This window comes from Rhinichthys klamathensis, unplaced genomic scaffold (assembly GCF_029890125.1).
Source record: "Rhinichthys klamathensis goyatoka isolate OS25496 unplaced genomic scaffold, OSU_Roscu_1.1 h1tg000446l_1, whole genome shotgun sequence".
NCBI classification, from domain to species: Eukaryota; Metazoa; Chordata; class Actinopteri; order Cypriniformes; family Leuciscidae; genus Rhinichthys; species Rhinichthys klamathensis.
Genome location: NW_026606941.1, coordinates 2,107,760 through 2,118,718, shown reverse-complemented (window position 1 = coordinate 2,118,718; position 10,959 = coordinate 2,107,760). Strand labels below are relative to the sequence as shown.

Here is a 10,959-nt window from a genome sequence, read left to right as displayed (position 1 = left end):
GCCGGTATGCTACTGTCCTTGTCCAGAAAGGTTAGAAAAACATCATCAAAGTAGTCCATGTGACATCAGTGGGTTAGTTAGAATGTTTTGAAGCATCGAAAATACATTTTGGTCCAAAAATAACAAAAACTACGACTTTATTCAGCATTGTATTGTCTTCCGGTTCTGTTGTCAATCCGCTTCAGTGACGCTGATGACGTAAGACGCTGCTGACGTGTATCTGGTGCATCCGTGTATTCGGGTTCAAATAAATATGGCTGGGCAAAATAATGCAAGTCTTCCTCCGTGGCGAAATCCTTAGACATGTTTGCGAAGATTGCTTTGTTTACAGCGTGCGTCTCCCTCAGACTGTAAACGAAGCTCGGGCGCACCGGATTACACGTCAGCAGCGTCTTACGTCATCAGCGTCACTGAACGCGGCTTGACAACAGAACCGGAAGACAATACAATGCTGAATAAAGTCGTAGTTTCTGTTATTTTTGGACCAAAATGTATTTTCGATGCTTCAAAACATTCTAACTAACCCACTGATGTCACATGGACTACTTTGATGATGTCTGTATTTCCTTTCTGGACAAGGACAGTATACCGTACATACATTTTCAAAGGAGGGACAGAAAGCTCTCGGACTAAATCTAAAATATCTTAAACTGTGTTCCGAAGATGAACGGAGGTCTTACGGGCTTGGGACGACATGAGGGTGAGTCATTAATGACATCATTTTCATTTTTGGGTGAACTAACCCTTGAAGAAACTGACTGACTGACCACACTGGAGAGACCAGTTTGTTTCCTTGAGCATAAAGCTTAAAGGGATAGTTCATCCAAAAATGAAAATGCTCTAATCATTTACTCACCCTCAAGTTGTTCCAAACCTGTATAAATTTATTCGTGGAACAGCTGTGTCGTCATCAAGTCAAGTCACATTTATTTATATAGTGCTTTTTACTATACATATAGTTTCAAAGCAGCTTTACAGAGATAACAGGAAAATAATGCAACAAAGTTTGTTTCCAGAAGAAAATACGGTCACAGTCCAGCTTAAGTAAGTTCAGTGATGTTTCATTTTTATTGTAAAAAGTTATTAATTTAGTTCATTTATATATAGCCGCTCTGGAGAAAACCGTGATGTCATCATCCAGCTCAGTTCAGTTCTCATATAATGGTGTCCATGCAGGCGGATCAATATAATTGATGAATATTAAATTAAATGTTAAATTTAATGTCCCCAACTAAGCAAGCCAAAAGCCAATGGCAACAAAATTGAAAAAAAGGTGACAATGGCAAGAAACCAAAACTCCATCAGGTGGCAGAATGGAGAAAAAAAACTGGGGGGCCAGTTCTCCTCTGGCCAACGAACGAACTGTATGATTTATGATTCAGGCAGCATTATTGGTCAGTAGTTAGATTGGAACAATCAGAATTTTAGAGCTTGTGCAGCCGCTGTGAAGAAGCTGTGCCGTCTGCTCTCGAATCGCTCCCGCGGTAGGCTACTTTGATGTTACAGTGGCGGTGTCGGTGTTCTGACGATTTGTGCTGCCTTGTCGAAAAATGCTACCGTAGCGCGAATCGATCACAGAATGTCGATTAATATTAAATGAAATACAATTATAACACAATTCTAAGTTATGAGTAGCTACTGTATAGCCTACTGTAGACTACTGTTTTTATTTTTAAAACGGTGTGAAAAGTAAAAATTATCATCAAATATTCATCTTTGACTTGTTAAAGCACACCTTTCCTTAGTAACTGAAACTTTCAGTTATTCTTGTTCAGCTGACTGACCGTAAAAAATATTCATATGGTAGTTGGCATTTTTAAAAAGGAAATTACTTTATAACACATGAAAATTTACCTTTTGTTAAAAAAAAACTGAGTCTGCACATGCGCATAACCAGTAAGTAGCAAATCTCGATGGGTAGCATGAATCGTCAGAACACCTGCACTGTCTCAAGTCGGACAAAATTTCATGGCATTTTCATTAAATGGCATGCACTGCTTCAAGCCAGACACAGATCGGAGCGTCATGAAGCAGTGTTTAACTTTTGAAAGCGGCCATCACTATTCGAACCTCCTGGGAATCACCCGTTTTAAAAAATACCGAACAGAGGAGCATCTGCTGACAAAAGAACCCGACAAAAATGAAACAGGAATAAATGATAGTTGTGTTCGACTTGTGGTGCTGTGCAGATCGATCATTGTATGACATTATCAAAAGTACCGTGAGAGCAATTAGAGAGCAGATGGCGCCGTTTGCTTTCGAATTGCTCTTGCGTTATTTTGATGTCATCCACCGATCGGTTTGCGCAGCGCCACTTCAAGTCAAACACACCTAGGCCTATAGGCTTTTCGGAGATGGCGAGTATCAAGGGATTTGAAATGCAAAAGTGACGTGTAGCATTTTTATTACTCAACAGGTGAGCAAGGTATTTTATTGAACAGATAAATTGCCATATGTATCTCTCTAACAGGGTTAACTGTAAAGCATTATCTATTGTGAAAAGTCATTTTTGTATAGTGCTAGGCCTATATTGTTGTATATTCTATATTGCTGAAATTTAGTTTCAAGGAAGTATAGGCTACCGTGTATATTAATGGGTATAATTACAGTAACATCTTCAGCTAGTCATCTTGAGATCCTTTCTATCTAAACTGCATATGTTATCTCTTAATAGTGAATGTATTATGAGCAATAGGATAATATCTCTCTTTTTTTAGTTATGAGAAAGAACCAGTAAAGCAGAGCCGAAGCACAACCAAAACAATGTTCTTCCGCAAAATGCATGCAATTTTGTTTTTAACCATAGTTTACCTTTAAGTTCAACAAGAAATAGCACTACAAAGATTAAATGAAAAGATACTCAAGGGTTTTTCTTTTTGCTTGCTTGATAATTTTATTCTCATCCCTTTTTTGCAGAAAGGGTGAAAGTAGCCTTTTCAGCCTCACTGTCAGCTTCAACGGATGTCAAATATATTGGCCCTTATGCAGAAGCAACCAATCTTGTGTATGAAAATGCATTTACTAACATTGGAAATGCTTATGACATCAATACAGGTATCATAACATCGCACAAAGAAATTCTTAACACAATGCTTTAACAATTTTATCATGTCATTTATTATTTAAGAACCCAAGTTTCTGCCATTATCAGGAATCTTCACTGCACCAGTAAAAGGAGTTTATTTCTTCAACTTTGTGGTCTTCAATCCTTATGCCATATCGACCGGTGTGAGACTGCTAAAGAACGGCAATTTTGTGGTTGCAGCATCAGATAACCCTCCCGGGCAAGACACAGAGGACACTGCGTGCAACTCTGTCACTCTTCTGTTGGAACAAGGGGACCGGATACTTCTTCAGCTCTTACAGAACTGTCGTATCTACACAGATATGTGGAAACGAAACACCTTCAGTGGACACCTTCTTTTTACCATGTAAAGTTATTGCCCATGTAATTTGGCTCAAATGCAGTGTTTTATTTAGATACAAAAAATAAAGTAGAAAATCGAATTTTCTTGAAGCTGTCAACGTGCACTTGGCAGGACAAAAATTGTCTTCAGACAAGTTGTAAAATAGCTTACAAAAATCCTTCAAATGTAGCACGTTACTTTGATGTTGTTGGTTTATTATTCATTAATATTAAATATATAAATCACGTTATTCATGAATAAAGACATATATTGCTAGTAAAGACACCAGGAAACTAACGAATGAACAAAAATCTCACAAAAGGAAAAAATTAATCCTTCTTAACCCTTTCACACAGATGTCACTAGTTGACATTCAAAAAGCATTTTATTGCGTATGCATGATTTAATGGCACAGTTGCACATCAACCAACCACTACAGTGTCATAGTCTGAATTGGGTTTCCACAGAGTTGTACCTTCACCGATTAGAGATTTTTGATGGAATCACATCCTCATGTTCTGATATCAAAGACATATGACATTCAACGTGTATGAAATTCTTCTCTGTCTGCTGGTCGAACGGTAACAAACTCAATTGCGTTTGCAATAATTGAAGCTGTTTTATATTTATTGTATTTTATAGTTTTTACATGATTTTTAATTGTATTCATTGGTTTGTTAAATCCACCCAGTATTAGCTATTACTGTATTATGTTTAATACAGTTTCTCTTCAGTTAAAAACATAAATGCATACTCAAGTGGACATCTGACAATCTAAAATATGTGTAAAAAAAAAAATTCAAATCTTGTTTTTCATGCAATAAGAACAAATTGTAAAAAAAAATCTGACTGTGGTTAGTATAATTCATGCATGAAAGGGTAAAACATGATCAAACAAAACAATGTACAGTGGTTACTTACTACCACCTTTACAAGCTTTTAAGTTGCCATTTTGTATTGATGGGGAAATATAATCCAGCATCACAATGTGTTTGTCACTCTGGAAATTCCATGGCATACACCAAATATTGCTTCAAAATGCAGTCCAAAGTCCCTTGGTCTGTTTAAACAATTACGCAATGGTCTTTAAGACAAGTGAATGTTATTCAAATAGAACATCACTAGTAACAGACAGAACAATAAATAATGTTGATTTTTATAACAGTGTTGATGCTTAATGCTTGGGCTATACCAGCAGATGATATTTTTTTACCAAACATAAATATCCTTGAAGAACTGGGAAAGATGAAGATCATGGAAACAAGGCTGGAATCTATGGAGAAGGAAATAGAGCGACTAAGAACAGAAAACACAGGTAATGTGACACTGCTTACAAATGTGAAGGACATTGACAACTTTAATAAAATATAAAACTAGTTTCCATCAAAAACCCTTAATTAAAAGGTGAACTAGGCGGGTTTGTATAACTTATTAAACAAAATGAAGGTAATAAAAGATAGTTTCATCATTGACAAATCTCACATATTAAGGCTAAAAACAGCATAAAGGTCGAGGCTTCAATTGATCAGAAATGTTTTATGTAAATAAATTAATGTTTATTGATCAATGATTATTATTTTAGCTCAAGGTAAGGAACTGGACACATTGCGTGAAACAACAAAGGACGTAAAGACCAAAATGGATGATCTAATAAAACAAAATGAAGGTATAACTTTAAATGACAATTTTGTTTATTAAATATTATACAAGACTCATAAATGTTTTAGCATTAGCAAATTATTGCAGGGCTGCTGAACTACAGCCACAAAAATTCATATATTTAAATGTTGAATAAATGTATTTCTCAATGTTGAATTTTGTGATTTATATGCATCTTTTTTCATTTAAGCTTTGTAATCGTAAGGTAATGCCGTTTATAAAGAATCTCAGTTATATACTTTCTTTATCATAGGTAAACCTTAAAAATTAACGTAATTAAATACTTTTTTAATGATGCAACCTAATTTACATATTTTGTCTTAGTTTCAAAAGTGGCTTTCTCAGTTTCTCTGTCGTCAACTTATGGGCCGCTTAGCAGTTTACACACCCTGATTTACAAACACATCTTCCTCAATACTGGAGAGGCTTATGACACAAATACAGGTACAGTAAACCACTTTATATACTGTGACTTTTTTTAATCCTGATTGATTTATGTAATTTTTGTCTGATACAGGAATCTTTACAGCACCCATGAAGGGAGTGTATGTATTCAGGCTTTTCTCTAAGGCCTATGGAAGTTCAGATAAAGCGGTTGTCACAGGCTTGTTTAAGAATGGCCAGCATGAAATTTCTACATATGCACGTCAAAAAGATGGTTTCATCGGTTCTTCAAATGGAGTTTCTCTGCTGCTTGAAAAGGGGGATAAAATATATGTAAATCTCTACCCTGGATATTGGATTTTTGACAATGAACACCATCACAGCACCTTTAGTGGACATCTGCTTTTCCTCATGTGATCGGAACCTACATAGAACGTCTTTGGACATCAAGACTGTAATCAATCATACAAGATGTTCCATTCACATTATTTTTTCTGTCTGTAAGACTAAGAGTGAATGAATTTGATAACATTTTCAGTAAATTTGATACTAACTTGTACTTCAAATGTATCGGCACCTATAAAGTAAGTTTTGTCAAAAGGCCCTATTTGACTCATATGTGTGTCAATGTGTCAAATGTAATCCATAAAAGAATTTGATCAAAATAGTAAACTTTGAGTGTCACATTATTTCATCATCTAATGCTCTTTATCTGTTTTCTGGAGTCTTCTGTTCTCTCAAGTGAAGTGACGTGATGTGCAGGACATGGTAACCCATACTCGAAATTTCTCCTCTGCATTTAACCCATCCAAGTTATTGCACACACAAGCAGTGAGTAGTGAACACACACACACGGAGCAGTGGGCAGCCATTTATTGTGGCGGGCGGCCAGGGAACAATTGGTGTTCCTCGCTCAAGGGCACCTCAGTCGTTTCCTGCAGGTATTGACAATCGAATCTGCAACCTTCAGGTTACAAGTCTGACTCTCTAACCATTAATGCAAGAGCAGGAAAAGGATTGGGCAAAATAATGCATAAATAATTAATATAATATATGCACAATATATAAATGGGTAAATCTTAAAAGTGAGTCCAATTAAACATTTTTGTGATTTGTAACACATTTTGCAAGGGGCTTTCTCAGTTTCTCTGTCGTCCTCTGATGGGCCGCACAGCAGTTTACAACACCCTGATTTACAAACACATCTTCAATACTGGAGATGCATACGATGCAAATACAGGCACAGTAAATGACTTCTGTGAATGTGACTTTTTTTTTACAACCTTTAAAATTAAATGTATTGGGGTCTGATACAGGAATCTTTACGGCACCCATGAAGGGAGTGCATGTATGCTTTTTTTCCCTCAGGCCTGAGGTTGATATAAAACGATTTCCACAGGCCTGTTTAGGAATAGCCAACATGAAATTTCTACATTTGCACAACAAGATTATGGTTTTATTGGTTCTTCAAATGGAGTTTAGCTGCAGTTAGAAAAGGTGGGCGAAATATATGTATTGGATTTTTGACAACTGAACACCATCACAGCACTTTTAAATGGACATCTGCTCTTCCCCATGTGATCAAAACATACACAAGGTCCACTCACAAGCATTTCAGTAGATCAGAAGGCTTTAATCCCAAAATAATGTTCAATGCCATATTATTGCCTTCCAGTTTTAGGTTTCCACAGTGCACATATACAGGAATCAAAATCCTTACCCTTTAATTTGAGTTATTAATCTGTTTTTTTGTCTGATATAGGAATGTTTTCAGCACCTATGTGGCAAATACAAGATATTTCTCTACACATTTGGAAATTAAAATAGGCCTATATGGTAAAAGTAGCCTACGATATGTTTAATTTTCACTATATTGAAAATAACCTTGTACACTTTAAAACTACATTTCTTGATTTGTATATTAAATTTTAGCATCAAGGCAAATTTCCAATAATGTTAAAAGGCCCTAGATTGTGCTTTGGAGTCATTGATCTAAATGAATACAAAACATGAATAAAAAACCATTTGGGGGTACTATTAGCTCAAAGTCGGGGCTTATTTCCTGTATAGTCTTTAGATGCTTTTGTTTTAGTGGTCACTTCTAAGGCTGTATATAAGGTCAACACCTTTAAGGACTGCCCACTGAATGCCTATAATAGGCTAATAACTTTATTTTCTATAACGCCTTTAAAGGAGCTTCTCAAAGCGCTTTACAGTAAGAAAGAACAGGTGAATTAAAATAAACAAGAAACCAGCTATTGTTACCACAATCAGCAATAAGCTAACTTTAAAAAAAATGTTGTTTTCTAAGAGACTGTGCTTCCCGAATTTCACCTGGAAGGTTCCACAACCTAGGAGCAGCTATAGAAAAAACTCAGTCACCCATGAAACATAACCGTGTTTGATGGACAACCTACAAACCATGCTGAGAAGAGCAAAGACTTCAGTTTGGAATTTAAGGTGTTAAAAGTTGAGATAAATACTCTGGAGCCAGACTGTGGAGAGCATTGTATGTGAGCATGAGAACATTAAAAACAACTCTGTATTTAACTAGCCAGTGCAGTGACTTCAAACCGGAAGTAATATGATCTCTAGTTTTGGTTCTAGTTAAAATTCTAGCTGCAGAATTTTGAACGTACTGTAACTTTTTTGAAGTATGCTTAGAAACCCCAATAAGAAGTGGGTTACAATAATCAATGCGAGAGAAAACAAACATGTTAATTAACTTTTCTGCTGCTGTTAAAAAAAAAAAAAACTCTTAACAACGTTTTGTACATGAGGATCAAATGTCAATGAGGAATCAAAAATCACTTCCAGATTCCTTAATTTCTTCTAAAACTCAATTACCGAACCATCAATGATAAGAGGTCTTTGGTTAGCCCTACTGAGCTGATGAGGAGAACCAATAAGGATGACCTCAGTCTTAGCACCGTTTAAACACAGAAAATTATTAGCCATCCAAGTGTTGACCAAGCGGGAATACATAAAGACTAAAAAGTAAGGGTCCTAAAATTGAGCCATGAGGGATGCCAGTAGAAACTGACCCAATATCAGACCTGTATACCCCTAGAGCAACAAACTGTCTGGATCCGGTCAAATAGGATCTAAACCAGTTTAAGATGGTGCCAGAAATACCAAAAACTGTTTCAATGCGTAAAAGAGTATGATCTACAGTGTCGAAATCGGCACTAATGTCTAAGAGAATAAGAATAGTATGGGATCCAGCATCAGAGGCCAAAAGTAAGTCGTTATTCACTTTAACCAGGGCCATTTCATTGCAAAGTGAAATTTCGAAAACCAGATTGAGGTTAATCAAAAAGATTACTAACAGAAAGATTATTATGCAAATGTAAAATTTTAGCCCAGAAAGTTAGATTTGATATAGGTTGATAGTTTAAATTATCCAAATCTAAGTTTCGCTTCTTGAGTACAGGAGAAACAGCAGCGATTTTAAATGAAGCTGGGACAACACCAGTACTTATGGATTCGTTAGTTATGTTAAGCACTGCTGGGCACAAATGCTCAAAACAATACTTAAACAAACCAGTAGGAAGGGGATCAAGTATGCAAGTAGTAGCTTTCATGAAACAACTGTTACAAGTGAGGCAAAATCAGGTTGGAAAACAAGAAAAAAACAAGGGGAAAAACTAAGGTGAACTACGCAGTATTGGGCATTCAAGGTGAACATAATTGCATAAGTTTACTTATTAGATTAAATAGAGTGTCTGTGGTGAGTTTTTCAGACTTTGATCTTCCTACTAAGAGTCAAACTATGTGTAAATGTTTACATGTCCTATTAGCTCATAGTTGGGGGTTATGTCCTGTATAGTCTTTAGATGCTTTTGTTTCAGTGGTCACTTCTAAGCCGTGTGTAAGGTCAACACCTTTAAGGACTGCCCACTGAATGCCTATAAAATACAATGTACATCAGACTTGAAGACTGTAGAAACCAACAGCACATTCTCAATAAAGAATCCTGCTGAAGATAAAACCGATTCTCCTGGAATTGCTAGTTACCGGCAACAAAATGTGGATTCTTGCAACAGTTGTAATGCTAAATGTGTGGGCTATACCAGCAGACGAAGTACTTTCACCAAACATAAACATCATTGAAGAACTAGTGAAAATAATGAACATGGGAACAAGGATGGAGAAGGAAATGGAACGACTAAAAACAGAGAATGAAGGTAACGTGACAGTATCCTAGATACAGGACACAAGAATTTATACATTTCTTCAGCTTTTATTTACAGTCCATGTATACACTGAACATCTGTTTGAATGATTATTATTGTAGAACAAGCAAAAGAACTGAAGATTTTGTATGACACAAAGATCAAAATGGATGAACTAATACAGCAGAATCAAGGTTTGTAAATCAAAAGACACTTTCAAAAGGCTATAAACAGCCTCAGGAAAAAGAAACTGATATAACTTTTCTACGTATTTACAGTCCCAGTCAAAATATTAAGATTGTTTAATGTTTTTGAAAGAAGTCTCTTAAACTCACCAAGGCTGTATTTATTTGATCTAAAATACAGTAAAAACATTAATATTGTGAAATATTATTACACTTTAAAATGTTTTAGGTTTAAATAGAATTTAAAATGTAATATATTTCTGTGATATCAAAGCTGAATTTTCAGCATCATTACTGCAGTCTTTAGTGTCACATGATCCTTCAGAAATCATTCTAATATGCTGATTTTGTGCTCAATTATCATCAACTAGTATTGGTGCTCAAATATTAATAATGGTGCTTTTTTTTTTATTAATCATAAAAAACATTTTTGCATGCTTTATTTTTTTGTGGAAACCGTGATACATTTTTGTCTGAATTCTTTGATAAATAGTAAGGTAAAAAGAACATTATTTATTTAAAATATATTGAAATTTGTAACAATATAAATGTCACTTTTGATCAATTTAATGCGTCCTAGCTGAATAAAAGCACTATTATTATTTCATATATTACTTATCTCAAACCTTATCATGGTTTGCCATCACGGGAATATATTACATTTTAAAACAGAAAACTATTTTAAATTGTAAAAATATTTTACAATATTACTGTTTTTACTGTATTTTTGATCAAATAAATAGCCTTGGCGAGCAGAAAAAAACATTAAAAAAATCTAAACCCCAACCTCTTGAACTGTAGTGTAAATATAATGAAATAATTTGCAATTAATGTATAAGTCTATGTTTAAAAAGTCGCTCGGAAATTCACAGAAAGCTGTTACCGCAGGCCTGTTTAAAAATGACCAGCATATAATTTCTACACATGGACACCAAGGAGGTGGTTTTATCAGTTCTTCAAATGGAGTCTCTCTGCTGCTAGAAGAAGGGGATAAAGTAAAAGTAAATCTCTATCCTGGCCAATGGATTTTTGACAATGGAGAACACCATCACAGCACATTCAGTGGACATCTGCTTTTCCCCATGTGATCTTGCAGACAGTTTATTCACCCAAAAAAGCTGTTCATACATAAAGGACGTACAATCCTTA

At 35.3% G+C, this 10,959-nt stretch overlaps 2 protein-coding genes across 2 annotated transcripts; both read left to right on the top strand.

The window, feature by feature from the left end:
* Positions 1 to 2,894: 2,894 nt before the first annotated feature.
* cbln9 (cerebellin 9) lies at positions 2,895 to 3,507 on the top strand (the record flags this gene model as incomplete). Its single annotated transcript, XM_056236443.1, has 2 exons — positions 2,895 to 3,054; positions 3,152 to 3,507. Coding segments are annotated over 2 exons (444 nt in total), but the record flags the coding sequence as incomplete, so codon positions are not given.
* Positions 3,508 to 4,492: 985 nt separating this feature from the next.
* On the top strand, positions 4,493 to 6,050 carry LOC130071562 (complement C1q-like protein 2). Its single transcript, XM_056236418.1, has 4 exons — positions 4,493 to 4,722; positions 4,990 to 5,073; positions 5,391 to 5,510; positions 5,584 to 6,050. The coding sequence occupies exons 1-4, from the start codon at positions 4,554 to 4,556 to the stop codon at positions 5,865 to 5,867; spliced, it is 657 nt and encodes a 218-aa protein (XP_056092393.1). The 5' UTR covers positions 4,493 to 4,553; the 3' UTR covers positions 5,868 to 6,050.
* The last annotated feature ends 4,909 nt before the right edge of the window (positions 6,051 to 10,959 follow it).